Source organism: Anomaloglossus baeobatrachus, chromosome 2, assembly GCF_048569485.1.
Source record: "Anomaloglossus baeobatrachus isolate aAnoBae1 chromosome 2, aAnoBae1.hap1, whole genome shotgun sequence".
In the NCBI taxonomy this organism is placed as follows: domain Eukaryota; kingdom Metazoa; phylum Chordata; class Amphibia; order Anura; family Aromobatidae; genus Anomaloglossus; species Anomaloglossus baeobatrachus.
The window spans coordinates 295851296-295872999 of record NC_134354.1 but is presented as its reverse complement, the minus strand read 5'-3'; the positions used below and the strand labels follow the sequence as shown (position 1 = coordinate 295872999).

General features: G+C 49.6%; 1 protein-coding gene across 1 annotated transcript in view; it reads right to left on the bottom strand.

The window, feature by feature from the left end:
* Positions 1-14634, bottom strand: part of AATF (apoptosis antagonizing transcription factor) — a 182652-nt gene extending 168018 nt beyond the window's left edge. The window contains exon 1 of the mRNA XM_075335852.1: positions 14509-14634. Coding sequence (XP_075191967.1) covers positions 14509-14593 — 85 coding nt within the window. The 5' untranslated portion in view covers positions 14594-14634. The remainder of the gene's footprint in view (positions 1-14508) is intronic.
* Positions 14635-21704: the final 7070 nt, after the last annotated feature.

Genomic DNA, 21704 nt, shown 5'->3' with positions numbered 1-21704 from the left:
CCCTCCTCTCTGTCTATCACCCCACCCGTTCTCTACGCTCTGCAAGCGACTTTCGACTAACATCCACACTAATTCGAACCTCCCACTCCCGGATCCAAGACTTCTTCCGAGCTGCACCAACCCTCAGGAACGCTCTACCCCAAGAAGTTAGGACAAATCACAACTTACTCAGCTTCAGACGCACCCTAAAGACGCATCTTTTTAGGGCGGCCTATCACACTCCCTAATCAGATTCGATTCACATAGTCCCTCTACAACTTCTCACAACATAACTCCACATCAAACTCCATGGCACCCAAAGGCATCTCAAGGCTCTGGCCCACTGTTCCAGGAAACCATTATCTATCCCCCATTTCCGTGAGATGGCTGGATTGTCATTGTAAATAAGCACTTGAACCTTGCCGCCTCCCCCCCCATCTCATTGTAGATTGTAAGCTCTCACGAGCAGGGTTGTGTTTTTTCTTTTTTTTCCTCTAAATATTGTATTTCTATAACTGTTATTTGTTTGTATATGATCCTCCTGAATTGTAAAGTGCTGCGGAATATGTTGGCGCTATAGAAATAAAGATTATTATTATTATTATTATATGGCCCCCATGCTGCTGCCCATAGTAAAATAAAACACTCTTTACTTACCTCCTCCAGCGCAGATCTCCCGGTCTCCTGCTGCCGCTGTGATCATGCATGCAGAGATGACACTCTGCTGTGCCGATCACATGACCGGCACCGAGAACCAGGAGGTGCAGGAGGAGCTCAACCGCACGGAGGGAGACACGAGGAGGGACAGCGCTGTAGAAGGTAAGGAAAGAGTTTATTTTACTAAAAGCAGCAGCATGGGGGCCATATCTAACACAGGGTGATGTGTGCCAGCCACAGGGGGCCATGGGCAGCAATAGGGGCCTTGTGCCAGCCACAGGGGGCCATGGGCAGCAATAGGGGCCGTGTGCCAGCCACAGGGGGCCATGGGCAGCAATAGGGGCCGTGTGCCAGCCACAGGGGGCCATGGGCAGCAATAGGGGCCGTGTGCCAGCCACAGGGGGCCATGGGCAGCAATAGGGGCCGTGTGCCAGCCACAGGGGGCCATGGGCAGCAATAGGGGCCGTGTGCCAGCCACAGGGGGCCATGGGCAGCAACAGGGGCCGTGTGCCAGCCACAGGGGGCCATGGGCAGCAACAGGGGCCGTGTGCCAGCCACAGGGGGCCATGGGCAGCAACAGGGGCCGTGTGCCAGCCACAGGGGGCCATGGGCAGCAACAGGGGCCGTGTGCCAGCCACAGGGGGCCATGGGCAGCAACAGGGGCCGTGTGCCAGCCACAGGGGGCCATGGGCAGCAACAGGGGCCGTGTGCCAGCCACAGGGGGCCATGGGCAGCAACAGGGGCCGTGTGCCAGCCACAGGGGGCCATGGGCAGCAACAGGGGCCATGTGCCAGCCACAGGGGGCCATGGGCAGCAACAGGAGCCGTGTGCCAGCCACAGGGGGCCATGGGCAGCAATAGGGGCCGTGTGCCAGCCACAGGGGGCCATGGGCAGCAATAGGGGACGTGTGCCAGCCACAGGGGGCCATGGGCAGCAATAGGGGACATGTGCCAGCAGAAGGGGGCTATATTCAATATAAGGGGGCCATATCCAGATTAAGGGGGCTATGAGGGACATATACCCTATATGATTTGTTAAGACGGACACTGGCATTATAAGACAGACCCCATTTATTAAAAAAAAAAATTCTCTTTTCCTTCACCAAATTTGGGGGTGCGTCTTATAATAAGGTGCATCTTATAAAGCGAAAAATACGGTATTTATTTTTTAACTTTGTCCCAGTAGGATATTGGAATATTTTCCATTTTAACCCCTGATGTAATGCACTGGCATACTTGGATATTGCAGTTCATTAATCCAGATGGTGTAAGGCTATTTTCATATGTAGCCTTTTTGACGCATTTTTTCAATGCTTGGGTGCAGATTACATGTTTGCTTTATCTACAGTTCATGTTTAAAGGGAACTTGTCACCAGATTTGGCACATATCAGCTGCGGCCACCACCACTGGGCTCTTATATACAGCATTCTAGAATACTGTATATAAGTGCCCAGGCCGCTCTGTATAACATAAAAAACCAGCTTTTATTATACTCACCTGCGGGACGGTCTGCTCCGATGGGGATTGCTGGTCTCAGTCCTGCGGCTCCTCTCTTCTTACAATCGCCGTCCTCCTTCCTTGCTTCGTGTGGATTATGCGTCCTACATTATCCACACAGTGTCCTCCATTGCACTTCTCTCCGTCCTGCTGATGGCAGATTGAAGTATTGTATTGCGCATGCGTGGGTGGTCTTTGACCTTTCCCTATGCGTTACAGTACTTTGATCTGCCCACAGCCAAGCAGAGACACGTGTGTGCAAGAAGTAGGATGTCGATCGCAAAATGATAGGAGGTGCCGGACCAAGACCAGCAACGCCCATCGGATCCGACCGCCCTGCAGGGGAGTATAATAAAAGCTGTTTTTATGACATACCGAGCAGCCTGGGCTCTTATATACAGCATGTTAGAATGCTGTATATAAGAGCCCGCTGGTGGTGGTCGCAGCTTATAGGCCCCAAAACTGGTGACAGGTTCCCTTCATGAAAGTTAGTTTTACTCACTAAAAGCGCTGTTACATTTATTTATTTTTTAAGGGGGGGGGGGGCAGCAATTTTCACTTTTCCATTGATTTTGATGGATGAAAAATTCTGCAAAAACACTGGAAGATTTCCCATGAGGCAGATTAAAAAAATGCTGCAGTTTTCCTATCGAGTCTGGACAAAAAACAAGAGTGCGCATGAGATATCTGAAATCTCATAGCTTCGGGTACTGTAAAAAGTTAGTGTATAAGGAGCTGCCCGGTGACGGACAAGCCTTCATCCCTAATTGTACTGTACCTTCTGGTGATATAACTTCCATCGGATGGCTTACAGGACTTGGTAGGCCATCAGCTTGCTCTCTGCAGACGGATATAAACTATCTAGTGGATGTGATGATGTCTGCATACTACCGAGTATTTAGAAAAATGACAAACTGACAGGGCTGTCTAAGCAGAGGTTGCAAATCTCAGCCACATGTACATATCTGTCATGTCCCCGTGTCTAACACTGTGATACACGATATTCAGGTCATCGTGCTGTCTCCCCAACAAATCACACTGTCTGGAAACCCAGACCTCCATATTACAAAGAGAAATCAAATGACAGAAGAAAAAATGCCATTTTCTCCAGTAACACAAATGTTTGGTGACCTGTAAATTAATGGCCCTCGTCACGTCTGGTGCACACGGCCCTGATTACTGCATACACCCAGAAATACTTCAATCCTTCATTTTCTGTAACATTCTGCTTTTGAGCCCCGATTCATCATCATGGTTTCTCCAGTTTTCTGGCCTAATTTGCTCCACATTCTACATGTGTTTTTCGACACTTTTTAAGCTGGCCTTCTTCAAGACGTTTTTGATTTTTCCTTCACAATCCAGACGTTTAGGCCTCCTTCAATCGTCCTTGTCTCCGGTACGTGTTTGCTCCGTTTCCTAACGTGCCGGAGACACGGGCACACGTAGACCCATTAAAATCAATGGGTTTGTGCTCACGTGCGTGTTTTGCCATGGACTATGTGGAGCATACGTGTGCTCCACATGTAGACATGTCAGTTTTTCTCCGGCATCACAGGTGTTACACGGACCACACGGATGTGATCCGTGTGACACGCACCGGAGAAAACACATGTGCCTGTGAATTTAAAGGAATTTTTGATTTGCATATTTCCCAGGGGGCAATGCACCTAGGATTTCACTGTCTTGAGCGCCCTTGTTGGCTGCTGGCAGTGTTTTCTCTGGCTGGTCTCCCCGAGATCAGTGTTTGTTTTGTCTTGTTGGTCTACTAGGCATTGCTCCCACCTGGCCAGAATCCTACTCCACACTGATGAGGGGCAACACCCCGAAACAGCTGTCTGTGGATGGATACCTGGCCTTGGTATTTCCCTTGTCATATCTTTAAACTTGTCAAAGAGTTGGATATTGACTAAAAGGGCCACTTCATATGGTGGTTATGGTGGTCTCCTAAAAAGAGTCACCCCTTGGCTGGGTCCTTCCTGAAGGGATATCTGGCTGGTTTCTGTGTTGAGACTCCTAACAGAGGCTCCACAGACTTTTTTGATTTGTACACTGTATAGTAAGAGAAAGTTGCTACTCAGTGGCGAGGGCATGGTTGGGCCAAGGGGCATGAGACACCTAGTCCTTAAGTGATACTCTCCTGCTGATAAAACACTGTATTGAAGCAGCAAAACAGCATAGTGTTCAGGCTCTCAAACCCTACATCATGATACTCTTAGATTACACAGTAAACACTTGGTAACAGATCCCTTTAAAGCAGGGCTGTGGAGTCGGAGTCGTGGAGTCGAAGCTGGTATAAAATGCACCGACTCCGACTCCTAAAATATATAATAAATTGGGGATAGTAGTGCAATGGAAACTTTTGAAATGTCCTATAAATGTCTGTTCTATTCCTGATCTAAGGCTACATTCACACACAGCGTTTTTGCTGCGTTTTTTGAGGATACATTTTTCAGCTGCAAAAACAGATCAGCGTTTTAAAAAACTGCATCACCTGAAAGGCTTTTGAGCTCATAAATAATGCTTTCAGTAGCAAAAGCATATTAGAAAAACGCCCCACAAACTGACTGCTCATTCTTTGTGAAGATCCTCACAAAACGCTGTGTCTGATTGTCCTATCTTGAAACCCATTGCCTTTGCTGGGATGCCAGAGTCACTGCATTTCACTGAACTATTTTGCCATCAATGTTCGATAGGTTTGTAACAAGAAAGAAATTGTTAGTAAGACACTGGCAGTAACCGATACTAAAGCTCATCACACCGGCCACTTTCTCCAGGCCTTAAGGCCCTGTCACACACAGATAAATCTGCGGCAGATCTGTGGTTGCAGTGAAATTGTGGACAATCAGTGCCAGGTTTGTGCGGTGTACAAATGGAACAATATGTCCATGATTTCACTGCAACCACAGATCTGCCAACGATTTATCTCTGTGTGTAAAGTGGCCTTTAGTGGCAAAAGTTCTGCAAGATTAGGAACGCAAAAAAGAACAGGTTCTTGCCATTGTAATGAACAATGCTTCAAACATAAGTACAATTAAACTGATGAATGAGAGTAATGAACAACAGCTAGAAGAAAATTTAGGATTTAGTATGTGTGAGATGGAGCCACAGTGCTGTTCATGTAACTGAGGAACAAACAGATATTACAACAGAAGAACAGCAAAATGATACTTTAGGATTAGATGATCTTGTTGAAGCTGCTTCAAAACACTTTCATATTCATCACATGCGCTGTGTTGTGCACACGCTGCAGCAGGCAATAAGAGAGTCTGCAAGAGGGACCCCGGTTTCACACATCCGTCTTTTCGCCGGTTTGGTGTATGCGGCGCACTCCAGTACAGTGTATACAGTACAGTAGCAGCGCGACAAACGCGGGTCACATGCTGTCATGTGACCGGAGCATGTGACCCGGACGTTGTGGCGCTGCCACTGTACTGTATCGTACTGTACTGGCGTGCGCCACATCCACCAAACCAGCGAAAAGCCGGATGTGTGAAACTGGGCGGACATGCTGGAAATCTGATTGGAAAAGTGAGGAAGTTGGTTATTGCCGCCGGAACCCCTAAAATTGATTCCATCTTGAAGAGACGTGCTGGGAAAGGGGTAATTGTTGATCAAGCCACTCGGTGAGGCAGCACTTATTTAATTACTGAGCGATTTCTTGAACTAAAACCATTTCTTATAGATATGATGAACCCTCAAGTAACCTTAAATGAAGGTCAATGGACACAAGTGGCTGAATTGAAGGAATTGCTTAATCACCCATTTACCGTGACTAAAAAATTACAAGCTGAGGATTTAACTCCTGGCATTTTCATAAGGGAGTGGAAGAACTTGCTATTTTGCCTGTCCCAAAGAGGAGGTTTAATCGCAGATTGCATTTCTGCATCAATGAAACGGAGAGAGACACAGCTATTGGAAAATAAAATTCTTCTGGCAGCTGTTTATGTGGACCCAAGTCATCGTCTACTGCTTGATGATCAACCGCTTACTAAAGTAAAAGAAGCATTGAGTGAGGTAGCAGTTAGTATGAGCGACGACAGGACTGCCAGGCGCAAGAGGACTTGGGGCCTGACAGTGCTACTGCTGCCATATCTTCATCCTCATCAGAAGAGAAGTTTAACTTTGACAAGTATTTGGATGACATGGAGCAGGCAAAGCGTTGCCGCAAGGAAAAAGATTTCACTCCGTCTCCTATAGCAGCAGATTGACCAGATTTCAGTAAAATTTTTCACTTGTTCTCAAAGAAATAAAAAAATTCAACTGTTCATCAAAACTGACTGTGCATGAGGCAATTCCTTTATATTGTTAGAGATGTTTGCCCATGTGGTTACGGCTTTGCCTCCAACCCAAGTTAATGTAGAGAGGTTGTTCTCTCGCCTTAAAATTATTAAGTCAGATTTGAGGTCATCTGCGAAGGAGGATCTGATGGAAGCAATTCTATTTCTTACAACAAATTTATAGACTGCACAAATGGTATTTACTATGTTTTTGTTGAAAACTGGTTTTTGCCACTTACATAAGTACATAGTGTTTAGTTATATAATATATTACATATTTATATAATATATATACACACACACACACAGTATATATAACACTATGTAATACACTATGTAAGTGAGAAAAAACAGTTTTCAACAAAAACATGCGAAATAACATTTAGTATACTGCTTACAGTTAAGTGAAAAATGTATTGTAGTGCAATGTGAACATCAGACATTTAATCATTTTTATGATACAATAATCAAGATATTTAGATAGAACATAAAATATATTTATTGGAATTCAACTTTAGAACACAAAAAACTAATAAATTGTAAATATGTAATACAATATGTATATATATATATATATATATATATATTATACATGCACACACAAGATACAGTATATATGTAATCTACTGTATATTACATATCGTATAACATGTACAATTTATTACAGTTTGTGTTCTAAAGTTGAATTCCAATAAATATATTTTATGTTCTATCTAAATATCTTGATTATTGTATCATAAGAATGATTAAGTGTCTGATGTTCACATTGTACTACAATACATTTTTCTCTTAACTATAAGCAATATATGTGGGAGTCGGAGCAAGGGAAATTGAGGAGTCGGAGTCGAAGGTTTGGCTTACCGACTCCATAGCCCTGCTTTAAAGGCACAAAGTAAACGATATTGATTACTAACAGTCCAAGGATTACACTGGTGACACAGTTATAGGTCCTCTTTCCATGAGTGGGGACTTTTCCCGCTCTCCTCAAAATGATTGATGGGTGGCTGCTTTTAAGAAGGAAGACATCAGTCACCCATTAAGGCAAGAAATGTGGGTGCGCACTGCCTTTGAGCATACAGGGATAATAACGTTTTCTCACTCCCAGTACAGAAGTATTGATCTCATCAGCTTCACCATTTTGGTTCTTCATATAAAACTGTAGAGGACGTACTGATCCTCTCCAGTTCTGTTTGTAGTCAGCAATGCTTCTTAGAAAAAAAGTATGCAAATTAGCTTTACTGCAAAATGAAAGCAATACCTCTCAAAGGCCAGCTAGATCTACACCAAGGCTTGTTACACACAATAGAGGCAGAACGTGACAGCCATCTCAGCCGACGTCCCCCTACACAGGAGCACTAGACTGCCCTCTGTTCTCTATGAGAAAGGAGCCATGTAAGATCGGCCAGTGGTTTATCTGGAACTGGACATGTGTGATCACCATCTCCCCCGACCATCAGTTGGTCGGCGTCCCCATACACAGGCTGTCAGCTGAACTTGATGATCTGCAGCTTCAACCAACATTAGGGCCTTAAACCTCAATGGCTGACCTGACCCTTTCATAAGCATTGCAGCAAGATCAGGACATTGCCAGTATGACTCCATATATCAGAGCAGAACTAGTACTTTCCCCGCATTGCCTCAAAGAGGTCGTACGCAGCCAACCAGAAGAGCTTCTGCCTTGGCATATACCCCTGGTCATGCTGCAAGGTCAGACTTTAAGGTAGCCATTTATAGTTTCAATTTTTGCATGAAAATGGAACTTTCTTTTTCACATCTGTGTGGAATCAGGATTTTATCCACAGACTCTAACAGAACATTATGATGGATTTTGTCATGTAAATGGAGAATCTCCTCTATTTGGTGCTGCTTCACGGATTCTGGATCAGTTTTTATTTTTCCTCTCAGCCCATCCGCTCCAAGGTTATGCCCCCTGGTAATAGTGGTACATAGTTTCCCTACACGTGCCTTAAGCAAAATCCCCATAAGGACGTTCTGTGTTACACGCCCAGTTGGTTGACGGGAAGGTTTGCACCATTATCCCCAACAGAGGGAAGAGGAGGCGCTATAACTGGTGTACAGAAGGCACCAAAGAACTGCTCCAGAATCAGAGCGACAGCACCCAATAGAGGAGGTACAGTGTAAATAAAAAGCAAACCCTATATATAGTGGATGGTTTACATGGATGGAATGTGCATGTAAAAAGTACGTCTTCTGGATTTATCCTCTTAACGGATCCTCATCGATCTTAAAGAGATAGCCAATCGATATCTGAATGGTGGGAGTGAGACACCTATAACCCCCGCTGAATAGCTCTAACCGGCGGTAGCTGGAAGTTCTCAGATTCTGCCAAAACATAACTCCATTAAAACTATTGTAACTGTGGCTGGAAGTCCAGATGCAGACCCCATTCATTTGGGCAGGGGACGTGTCTGCAGTACCCAACTGCAGCCACCATAGAAATGAGTTCTGGTGGCATCCAAGAGCTTCAAGTCATATGGAAAAATCCCCCCCTAGAATTTTTGGGAAACAATTTACTTTCCAACCTCTGGTAGAATATTCTCATTTTGGTCAAAGAATATTGCACTGTTCCATCATGAATCTAGAGCAGCAATGCCAGGATGGGGGGGGAATGTGAGCCCTAGGTTGGGAGAGCACGGATGATCAGCTCTGTACCAGCAGTAGGCACAGGTGACAGGATGGGGGGAATGTGAGCCCTAGGTGGGGAGAGCACGGATGATCAGCTCTGTACCACAAGTGGGCACAGGTAACAGGATGGGGGGAATGGGAGTCCTAGGAGGGGAGAGCACGGATGATCAGCTCTGTACCAGCAGTAGGCACAGGTGACAGGATGGGGGGAATGTGAGCCCTAGGTGGGGAGAGCATGGATGATCAGCTATGTACCAACAGTGGGTACGGGTCACAGGATGGGGGGAATGTGAGCCCTAGGAGGGGAGAGCATGGATGATCAGCTCTGTACCAGCAGTAGGCACAGGTCACAGGATGGGGGGAATGTGAGCCCTAGGTGGGGAGAGCACGGATGATCAGCTATGTACCAGCAGTGGGTACGGTTCACAGGATGGGGGGGAATGTGAGCCCTAGGAGGGGAGAGCACGGATGATCAGCTCTGTACCAGCAGTAGGCAAAGGTCACAGGATTGGGGGAATGTGAGCCCTAGGTGGGGAGAGCACGGATGATCAGCTATGTACCAGCAGTGGGTACGGGTCACAGGATGGGGGGAATGTGAGCCCTAGGAGGGGAGAGCACGGATGATCAGCTCTGTACCAGCAGTGGGCACAGGTCACAGGATGGGGGGGAATGTGAGCCCTAGGAGGGGAGAGCACGGATGATAAGCTCTGTACCAGCAGTGGGCACGGGTCACAGGATGGGGGGAATGTGAGCCCTAGGAGGGGAGAGCACGGATGATCAGCTCCGTACCAGCAGTGGGTACGGGTCACAGGATGGGGGGAATGTGAGCCCTAGGAGGGGAGAGCACGGATGATCAGCTCTGTACCAGCAGTGGGCACGGGTCACAGGATGGGGGGGAACGTGAGCCCTAGGAGGGGAGAGCACGGATGATCAGCTATGAACCACCAGAGGGCACAGGTCACAGGATGGGGGGAATGTGAGCAATAGGAGGGGAGAGCACGGATGATCAGCTATGTACCAGCAGTAGGCACAGGTCACAGGATAAGGGGAATGTGAGCCCTAGGAGGGGAGAGCACGGATGGTCAGCTCCGTACCAGCAGTGGGTACGGGTCACAGGATGGGGGGGAATGTGAGCCCTAGAAGAGGAGAGCACGGATGATCAGCTATGTACCAACAGTGGGCACGGGTCACAGGATGGAGGGAATGTGAGCCCTAGGAGGGGAGAGCACGGATGATCAGCTCCGTACCAGCAGTGGGTACGGGTCACAGGATGGGGGGGGAATGTGAGCCCTAGAAGCGGAGAGCACGGATGATCAGCTATGTACCAGCAGTGGGCACGGGTCACAGGATGGAGGGAATGTGAGCCCTAGGAGGGGAGAGCACGGATGATCAGCTCCGTACCAGCAGTGGGTACAGGTCACAGGATGGGGGGAATGTGAGCCCTAGGAGGGGTAGGGGAGAGCACGGATGATCAGCACTGTACCAGCAGTGGGTACGGGTCAAAGGATGGGGGGAATGTGAACCCTAGGAGGGGAGAGCACGGATGATCAGCTCTGCACCAGCAGTGGGTACGGGTCACAGGATGGGGGGAATGTGAGCCCTAGGTTGGGAGAGCACGGATGATCAGCTCTGTACCAACAGTAGGCACGGGTCACAAGATGGGGGGGAATGTGAGCCCTAGGAGAGGAAAGCACGGATGATCAGCTCTGTACCAGCAGTGGGCACGGGTCACAGGATATGGGGAATGTGAGCCCTAGGTGGGGAGAGCACGGATGATCAGCTCTGTACCAGCAGTGGGCACGGGTCACAGGATGGGGGGAATGTGAGCCCTAGGAGGGGAGAGCACGGATGATCAGCTATGTACCAGCAGTGGGCACAGGATGGGGGGAATGTGAGCCCTAGGAGGGGAGAGCACGAATGATCAGCTCCGTACCAGCAGTGGGCACGGGTCACAGGATGGGGGGAATGTGAGCCCTAGGAGGGGAGAGCACGGATGATCAGTTCCGTACCAGCAGTGGGCACGGGTCACAGGATGGGGGGCATGTGAGCCCTAGGTGGGGAGAGCATGGATGATCAGCTATGTACCACCAGTGGGCACGGGTCACAGGATGGGGGGGAATGTGAGCCCTAAGAGGGGAGAGCACGGATGATCAGCTCTGTACCAGCAGTGGGCACGGGTCACAGGATGGGGGGGAATGTGAGCCCTAAGAGGGGAGAGCACGGATGATCAGCTATGTACCACCAGTGGGCACGGGTTACAGGATGGGGGGAATGTGAGCCCTAGGAGGGGAGAGCACGGATGATCAGCTATATACCAGCAGTGGGTACGGGTCACAGGATGGGGGGAATGTGAGCCCGAGGAGAAGAGAGCACGGATGATCAGCTCTGTACCAGCAGTTGGCACGCGTCACAGGATGGGGGGAATGTGAGCCCTAGGAGGGGAGAGCACGGATGATCAGCTCTGTACGGGTTACAGGATGGGGGGAATGTGAGCCCTAGGAGGGGAGAGCACGGATGATCAGCTAAATACCAGCAGTGGGCACGGGTCACAGGATGGGGGGAATGTGAGCCCTAAGAGGGGAGAGCACGGATGATCAGCTCTGTACCAGCAGTGGGCACGGGTTACAGGATGGGGGGAATGTGAGCCCTAGGAGGGGAGAGCACGGATGATCAGCTCTGTACCAGCAGTGGGCACGGGTCATAGGATGGGGGAATGTGAGCCCTAGGAGGGGAGAGCACGGATGATCAGCTATGTACCAACAGTGGGCACGGGTCACAGGATGGAGGGAATGTGAGCCCTAGGAGGGGAGAGCACGGATGATCAGCTCCGTACCAGCAGTGGGTACGGGTCACAGGATGGGGGGGGAATGTGAGCCCTAGAAGTGGAGAGCACGGATGATCAGCTATGTACCAGCAGTGGGTACGGGTCAAAGGATGGGGGGAATGTGAACCCTAGGAGGGGAGAGCACGGATGATCAGCTCTGTACCAGCAGTGGGCACGGGTCACAGGATGGGGGGAATGTGAGCCCTAGGAGGGGAGAGCACATATGATCAGCTCTGCACCAGCAGTGGGTACGGGTCACAGGATGGGGGGGAATGTGAGCCCTAGGTTGGGAGAGCACGGATGATCAGCTCTGTACCAACAGTAGGCACGGGTCACAAGATGGGGGGGGAATGTGAGCCCTAGGAGAGGAAAGCACGGATGATCAGCTCTGTACCAGCAGTGGGCACGGGTCACAGGATATGGGGAATGTGAGCCCTAGGTGGGGAGAGCACGGATGATCAGCTCTGTACCAGCAGTGGGCACAGGTCACAGGATGGGGGGAATGTGAGCCCTAGGAGGGGAGAGCACGGATGATCAGCTATGTACCAGCAGTGGGCACAGGATGGGGGGAATGTGAGCCCTAGGAGGGGAGAGCACGAATGATCAGCTCCGTACGAGCAGTGGGCACGGGTCACAGGATGGGGGGAATGTGAGCCCTAGGAGGGGAGAGCACGGATGATCAGTTCCGTACCAGCAGTGGGCACGGGTCACAGGATGGGGGGAATGTGAGCCCTAGGTGGGGAGAGCATGGATGATCAGCTATGTACCACCAGTGGGCACGGGTCACAGGATGGGGGGGAATGTGAGCCCTAAGAGGGGAGAGCACGGATGATCAGCTCTGTACCAGCAGTGGGCACGGGTCACAGGATGGGGGGAATGTGAGCCCTAGGAGGGGAGAGCACAGATGATCAGCTATGTACCAACAGTGGGCACGGGTCACAGGATGGAGGGAATGTGAGCCCTAGGAGGGGAGAGCACGGATGATCAGCTCCGTACCAGCAGTGGGTACGGGTCACAGGATGGGCGGGAATGTGAGCCCTAGAAGCGGAGAGCACGGATGATCAGCTATGTACCAGCAGTGGGCAAGGGTCACAGGATGGAGGGAATGTGAGCCCTAGGAGGGGAGAGCACGGATGATCAGCTCCGTACCAGCAGTGGGTACGGGTCACAGGATGGGGGGAATGTGAGCCCTAGGAGGGGTAGGGGAGAGCACGGATGATCAGCACTGTACCAGCAGTGGGTACGGGTCAAAGGATGGGGGGAATGTGAACCCTAGGAGGGGAGAGCACGGATGATCAGCTCTGTACCAGCAGTGGGCACGGGTCACAGGATGGGGGGAATGTGAGCCCTAGGAGGGGAGAGCACAGATGATCAGCTCTGCACCAGCAGTGGGTACGGGTCACAGGATGGGGGGGGAATGTGAGCCCTAGGAGAGGAAAGCACGGATGATCAGCTCTGTACCAGCAGTGGGCACGGGTCACAGGATATGGGGAATGTGAGCCCTAGGTGGGGAGAGCACGGATGATCAGCTCTGTACCAGCAGTGGGCACGGGTCACAGGATGGGGGGAATGTGAGCCCTAGGAGGGGAGAGCACGGATGATCAGCTATGTACCAGCAGTGGGCACAGGATGGGGGGAATGTGAGCCCTAGGAGGGGAGAGCACGAATGATCAGCTCCGTACCAGCAGTGGGCACGGGTCACAGGATGGGGGGAATGTGAGCCCTAGGAGGGGAGAGCACGGATGATCAGTTCCGTACCAGCAGTGGGCACGGGTCACAGGATGGGGGGAATGTGAGCCCTAGGTGGGGAGAGCATGGATGATCAGCTATGTACCACCAGTGGGCACGGGTCACAGGATGGGGGGGAATGTGAGCCCTAAGAGGGGAGAGCACGGATGATCAGCTCTGTACCAGCAGTGGGCACGGGTCACAGGATGGGGGGGAATGTGAGCCGTAGGAGGGGAGAGCACGGATGATCAGCTATGTACCACCAGTGGGCACGGGTCACAGGCTGGCATAGGACACAGTGGAGAATCCATGCACCACAATGGGGGGGGGGAGGCAGCGCAGGAAAGGATTGGGGCTGTGCAGATCTCAGGTACGTCCCCCTGGGGACACATGGCAAGCCACACACACGTGGTGAAGGGTAGCAGACGAGCCGGCACCGGCTACAGCTCCCGCTCAGCCGGCACCGGCTACAGCTCCCGATCGGCCGGCACCGGCTACAGCTCCCGATCGGCCGGCACCGGCTACAGCTCCCGATCGGCCGGCACCGGCTACAGCTCCCGATCGGCCGGCACCGGCTACAGCTCCCGATCGGCCGGCACCGGCTACAGCTCCCGATCGGCCGGCACCGGCTACAGCTCCCGATCGGCCGGCACCGGCTACAGCTCCCGATCGGCCGGCACCGGCTACAGCTCCCGATCGGCCGGCACCGGCTACAGCTCCCGATCGGCCGGCACCGGCTACAGCTCCCGATCAGCCGGCACCGGCTACAGCTCCCGATCAGCCGGCACCGGCTACAGCTCCCGATCAGCTGGCTCCGCAGCACAGTTTTATTATTTCCCTTCTCCAAAAGAACACTCCAGAACAGCAAAGTGATGCATAAGCCAGATGGCGCCCCCGTACCTTCATCAGGGTCGTCCTCAGGGTCCCAAAACCGGGGCTGTGGATTCAGTAAACTCTCGAGCTCCAGCGACAAGGGCGCCGCCATCTTCCTGCAACACGCTTCTCGGACGCCACGCCCCTGTGTGCCAACGTCACGCGTCTGCGGCGCATGCTCAGTTCCAGACTGTTGGCTCCTGTCCCAGCACTGTTCCTCTCCGTGTCCGGCCGTTGTCACGGACGCCTCGCTGTTTCTATGGAACACGATACTGCAGGGATGGTGCATCTCTATAGCAATGGCTCCTAGGCAATGACTACCGGTCCGTACAGAGCACAATGCTGATCCGACATAGCAGCCCTACCCGGAGCTCTAGGACCCGCGGGCTCTGCATCCTATGACATCGGCCTTATACTTTCCTAATAAGATAAAGTAATAGCTGTTCCAGTTCCCTGTCACCTCCGCATGGACCTGCTAACTGCCCTTACCAGCCTGCCCCTAAGTGCACCCAATGAGCTCTATGGGCATGTCTCCATAGGATAGAAAGTCAGCTAGTACATTCATGTATGGTATGCTGTCCGCATCACTGACAACTCGTGTGAACAAGGCCCTAATGGTGACAGCACCTTCCAGTAACAATAAGCCGTTCTGTATGTAATGAGGGACAGCAGCACCATACTTGGCAATTGTTGGTTGCTTCATCAAAGCTTTGTCGCCATAAAAGTGGTGAAAACGTTTTGAAAATTCTCCACATTTTTGCTCATCACAGAGCAATTTTCAATATCATCACATTTTCAATATCAGCTCTGTCAGATTCATCAAAAATGCCATCTTATTGTACAGCAAAAGTGCTACTCCAGTACCGGACACCAGTAGCATATCTGGCGCTGCGCACCCACGAACAAGATTAATGAGAAATTATGAAAAAGTACAATGTTTCACTAAAATGTTGCTTTAGCACCAAATTTTTCATTTTCACAAGGTTTAAATGAGAAAATTGACATTAGAATTTGTTGTGCAATTTCTCCTGCGTATGCCGATACCCCACATGTGGTAGGAAACTACTGTTTGGGTGCACGGCAGGGCTCAGAAGGGAAGAAGCGCTATTTGAGCATAGATTTGACAATAATATACTACTGCAGGCGCTATGTTGCATTTGAAGATCCGCTAAGGTGCCAAAACAGGAGAAACCACCCACATGTGACCCCAGTTAAGAAAGCACACCTCTTGAGGAATCTGTCTAGGGGTGTAGAAATGATCTTAAGCCCACAGATGATTCACAAAATTGTGTAACATTGGGCTGCAGAAATTATTTTTTTTTCCACTAAAATGTTTTAGGCCCAATCTTTTAATTTTCAAAAGGGTTATTAGGAGGAAATGGACCCCATACTTTGTTACATAATTTCTCCCAAGTTTGCCAATATCCTATATGCAGGGCCGGATTATAGGCGGGGCTTCAGCCCCGGGGCCCCCACCAAAAGAGCTTCCAAGGGGGCCCCCACCACCAGGGCCATACTTGCCACCCGTCAGCAATTTTTTTTTTTCTTCACACCCTCTCCCCCTCCGTACAGACAGTCTAATAAATCAGCTGTGTTTTCAAGGGGAGGGGGGGGCGGAAGAGCACCTACATTTATTTGTATCTGCGTCTCTAAGACGCAAAAACAAACTGCGGGCGCAGGACGCTGACTGACCCCGGAAGTACCAGCGCTTGCACTTCTGGGGTCAGAGGTGTGCCTGCTCCCTGCTCTGCTGCGGCGTCCAATGCTGCGGACGTCACAGCAGGACGCCGCGAACGTCACAGCAGGACGCCGCGGCCGCGGAGGAGAAGAATGACGCCGCGGAGGAGAAGACTGACGCCGCGGCCGCGGAGGAGAAGACCGACGCCGCAGCCAGGAGAGGAGACTCACCGGAGCAGGAGGATGGCCGCGGCACCGGAACAGCAGCAGGAGGACGGCGGCCTACACCGGAGCAGCAGGAGGATGGCATCAGAGCAGGTAAGGGTAGAGCTGAAGAAAGATGTGTGGTGTGATGCAGAGCTGTGTGTGTGTGTGTGAGTGAGAAGCAGAGCTGTGTGTGTGTGTGTGTGTGTGTGTGTGTGTGTGTGTGTGAAGCAGAGCTGTGTGTGTGTGTGTATGTGTGTGAAGCAGAGCTGAAGAAAGATGTGTGGTGTGAAGCAGAGCTGTGTGTGTGTGTGTGTGTGTGTGAAGCAGAGCTCTGTGTGTGTGTGTGTGTGTGTGTGTGTGTGTGTGTGAAGCAGAGCTGTGTGTGTGTGTGTGTGTGTGTGAAGCAGAGCCGTGTGTGTGTGTGAAGCAGAGCTGAAGAAAGATGTGTGGTGTGAAGCAAAGCTGTGTGTGTGTGTGTGTGTGTGAAGCAGAGCTGTGTGTGTGTATATATGAATCGGAACAGTCTGTGCGGCACCCCAGAACTATATGGGTCCCCCAGAGCGCTAAGCCACCCATCCCAGTAATGTGTACGCCACCAGAGCTGTTTGCCACTCCAGTAACATCTATGCCCCCCCAGTAAAGTCTATGCCCCCTGCCCCTCCTGTAATGTATATATTGTAGGCCCCAGCCCCTCCTGTGATGTATATACAGCAGTGCTGTGTCAGTGTGCACGGTGTGCAGTCATGTCTGTTAGTGATGGCCATCATGCAACACAGCTACATGTCCTGGAGGAGCTGGACGGAAACAAGCGGGAGAGGTGAGTGATGCTGCTTGTGACTTCTCCATATTAACACCTGTAATGCGTCTGTGTCTGCATGTATGTCAGTGTATATGACTGTGTATATATGTCTGTTTAAATGTATTTTTGTGAATTTGTCTTCAAATATGTATATGTACGTATGCCTGTATGTGTATGTGCGTGTCTACATGTGGATGGGGCCCACTCAGACTCAACCGGGGACCACAAAAACCTGGAGCCGGCCCTGGCTGCCTTAACATTGGGATGAATAAAAAAATATGTGAGTAACTCTACTTTCTATGTATAAGTGACGGCTGTGAGTGATCCTGGACTGTGTCTGTATTGTACTATGTGTATAAGTGACGGCTGTGAGTGATCCTGGACTGTATCTGTATTGTACTATGTGTATAAGTGACGGCTGTGAGTTATCCTGAACTGTATCTGTATTGTACTGTGTGTATAAGTGACGGCTGTGAGTTATCATGGACTGTATCTGTATTGTACTGTGTGTATAAGTGACAGCTGTGAGTTATCCTGGACTGTATCTGTATTGTACTGTGTATAAGTGACCGCTGTGAGTGATCCTGGACTGTATCTGTATTGTACTATGTGTATAAGTGATGGCTGTGAGTGATCCTGGACTGTATCTGTATTGTACTATGTGTATAAGTGACAGCTGTGAGTGATCCTGGACTGTGTCTGTATTGTACTGTGTGTATAAGTGACAGCTGTGAGTTATCCTGGACTGTATCTGTATTGTACTGTGTATAAGTGATCGCTGTGAGTGATCCTGGACTGTATCTGTATTGTACTATGTGTATAAGTGACAGCTGTGAGTGATCCTGGACTGTGTCTGTATTGTACTGTGTGTATAAGTGACGTTTGTGAGTGATCCTGGACTGTATCTGTATTGTACTGTGTGTATAAGTGACGGCTGTGAGTTATCCTGGACTGTATCTGTATTGTACTGTGTGTATAAGTGACGGCTGTGAGTTATACACACAGTACAATACAGATACAGTCTGTTACGGTTGCTGCGAGCACTGGAGACTATGTCCAGATTTCTTGCTACTGCACATGTGCGAGCGCTGGAGACTAAGTCCAGATTTCTTGCTACTGCACATGTGCGAGCGCTGGAGACTAAGTCCAGATTTCTTGCTACTGCACATGTGCGAGCGCCGGAGACTAAGTCCAATCTTGGAGCCATTGCACATGTGCGGGTGACATCATCGCTGACACGAGGTCACATGTCTCTGACACCTTCTATGCCGATTGGTCGCTGGTCATGTGCTTGTGACGTCTTGCTCGGTGATAGGCCAGCATGACGTCACTCCTGTCGTTCTGGCAGCGGATTGGCTCTGGTGTCCTCCATCTTGGATGAGGCACAGAGTCTATATAAGACCCTGACACACGCCGCATGGTGCTCAGTCCTCTTGGTTCATGCATATGAGTAGACGCTCTGTGCGCGTTCCTCTAGGCATTCCTCTGTCTATGCTAGGTGAGCGCTACCGGCAGGGTAGCGTTCTTATACCTTACAGCTTCGGCTGCTGTCCGTATCCTTACCTCTTAGGGGAGCGGACATAGGCAGGTGCCTGAGGCACATGGTCTGGCTGGGCCTTGTGATTCTACTCGTAGGTGGACGTGGCCGCTAGGGTAACGTTCCTTATACTGCGTCTGGCAGTTGTTCGTATCCTCGCACACTAGGGAAGCGAACAGAGGTAGGAGCTTTGTGCGGCTTACGCTGCTGTTCGTCTCTTTTGCACCACTAGAAGAGCGGACCTAGGCAGGTGCCATATCTAGTGGTTCGTGTCCTCGCACACTAGTGGAGCGAACGCAGGTAGGAGCTTTGTGCGGCTTACGCTGCTGTTCGTCTCTTTTGCACCACTAGAAGAGCGGACCTAGGTAGGTGCCATTTCGCACACATTGCCTTTGTCTCTGTGATTATTAACAGAGATCATTCCACACACCCTCCAAGTAAGGGAGGAATTGCTTTACTTTCTTATTATATCCTTCTGTGAGTTAACAGAGGTATTGCACTCTGTCATAGTCTGCAGCAAAGTCTTTGCACGGTGGACCCTGACTGTCTGATACTCCTTTAAGTTATTATCAGACAGCCCCCCGTAACACAGTCCATGATAACTCACAGCCGTTACTTATACACACAGTACAATACAGATACAGTCCAGGATCACTCACAGCCGTCACTTATACACACAGTACAATATAGATACAGTCCAGGATAACTCACAGCCGTCACTTATACACACAGTACAATACAGACACAGTCCAGGATCACTCACAGCCGTCACTTATACACACAGTACAATATAGATACAGTCCAGGATAACTCACAGCCGTCACTTATACACACAGTACAATACAGACACAGTCCAGGATCACTCACAGCCGTCACTTATACACACAGTACAATATAGATACAGTCCAGGATAACTTACAGCTGTCACTTATACACACAGTACAATACAGACACAGTCCAGGATAACTCACAGCTGTCACTTATACACACAGTACAATACAGACACAGTCCAGGATAACTCACAGCCGTCACTTATACACACAGTACAATACAGATACAGTCCAGGATCACTCACAGCTGTCACTTACACACACAGTACAATACAGATACAGTCCAGGATCGCTCACAGCTGTCACTTATACACACACAGTACAATACAGACACAGTCCATGATAAGTGACGGCTGTGAGTTATCATGGACTGTATCTATATTGTACTGTGTGTATAAGTGACAGCTGTGAGCGATCCTGGACTGTATCTTTATTGTACTGTGTGCATAAGTGACAGCTGTGAGCGATCCTGGACTGTATCTGTATTGTACTGTGTGTATAAGTGACAGCTGTGAGTTATCCTGGACTGTATCTGTATTGTACTGTGTGTATAAGTGACAGCTGTGAGCGATCCTGGACTGTATCTGTATTGTACTGTGTGTATAAGTGACAGCTGTGAGCGATCCTGGACTGTATCTGTATTGTACTGTGTGTATAAGTGACAGCTATGAGTGATCCTGGACTGTATCTGTATTGTACTGTGTGTATAAGTGACAGCTGTGAGTTATCCTGGACTGTATCTGTATTGTACTGTGTGCATAAGTGACAGCTGTGAGCGATCCTGGACTGTATCTGTATTGTACTGTATGTATAAGTGACAGCTGTGAGTGATCCTGGACTGTGTCTGTATTGTACTGTGTGTGTATAAGTGACAGCTGTGAGTGATCCTGGACTGTGTCTGTATTGTACTGTGTGTATAAGTGACAACTGTGAGTTATCCTGGACTGTGTCTGTATTGTACTGTCTATAGGTGACAGCTGTGAGTTATCCTGGACTGTGTCTGTATTGTACTGTATGTATAAGTGACAGCTGTGAGTTATCCTGGACTGTATCTATATTGTACTGTGTATAAGTGACAGCTGTGAGTGATCCTGGACTGTGTCTGTATTTTACTGTGTGTTTAAGTGACAGCTGTGAGTGATGCTGGACTGTATCTGTATTGTACTGTGTGTATAAGTGACGGCTGTGAGTTATCCTGGACTGTGTCTGTTTTGTACTGTGTGTATAAGTGACGGCTGTGAGTGATCCTGGACTGTATCTGTATTGTACTGTGTGTATAAGTGACGGCTGTGAGTGATCCTGGACTGTGTCTGTATTGTACTGTGTGTATAAGTGACAGCTGTGAGTTATCATGGACTGTATCTGTATTGTACTGTGTGTATAAGTGAAGGCTGTGAGTTATCATGGACTGTATCTGTATTGTACTGTGTGTATAAGTGACGGCTGTGAGTGATCCTGGACTGTATCTGTATTGTACTGTGTGTATAAGTGACAGCTGTGAGTGATCCTGGACTGTGTCTGTATTGTACTGTGTGTATAAGTGACGGCTGTGAGTTATCCTGGACTGTATCTGTATTGTACTGTGTGTATAAGTGACAGCTGTGAGTTATCCTGGACTGTGTCTGTATTGTACTGTGTGTATAAGTGACGGCTGTGAGTGATCCTGGACTGTATCTGTATTGTACTGTGTGTATAAGTGACGGCTGTGAGTGATCCTGGACTGTGTCTGTATTGTACTGTGTGTATAAGTGACGGCTGTGAGTGATCCTGGACTGTGTCTGTATTGTACTGTGTGTATAAGTGACGGCTGTGAGTTATCCTGGACTGTATCTGTATTGTAGTACTGTAAATCTGAATGTGGCAGAACAGGAGAAGATAAATGTTCATTGGATTTATATCTAAATGCTACAGTTCGTGCTCTACTGTTATGGCTAAAAATGTTAATGTTTATCGGACCCCCACCAGATTTTCTACCCAGGGGCCCCCACCAACCTTAATCCGGCCCTGCCTATATGTGGTTAGAACCTACTTATCAGGCACAGTGCAATGCTCAGAAGGGAAGGAGCACCACATTGAAATGCAGATTTTGCTGGATGGTCAAATCACATTGGCAGAACCTCTGAGGTGCCAGGACATCAGAACCCTCTACAAGTGACCGCATTTTACAAACTGC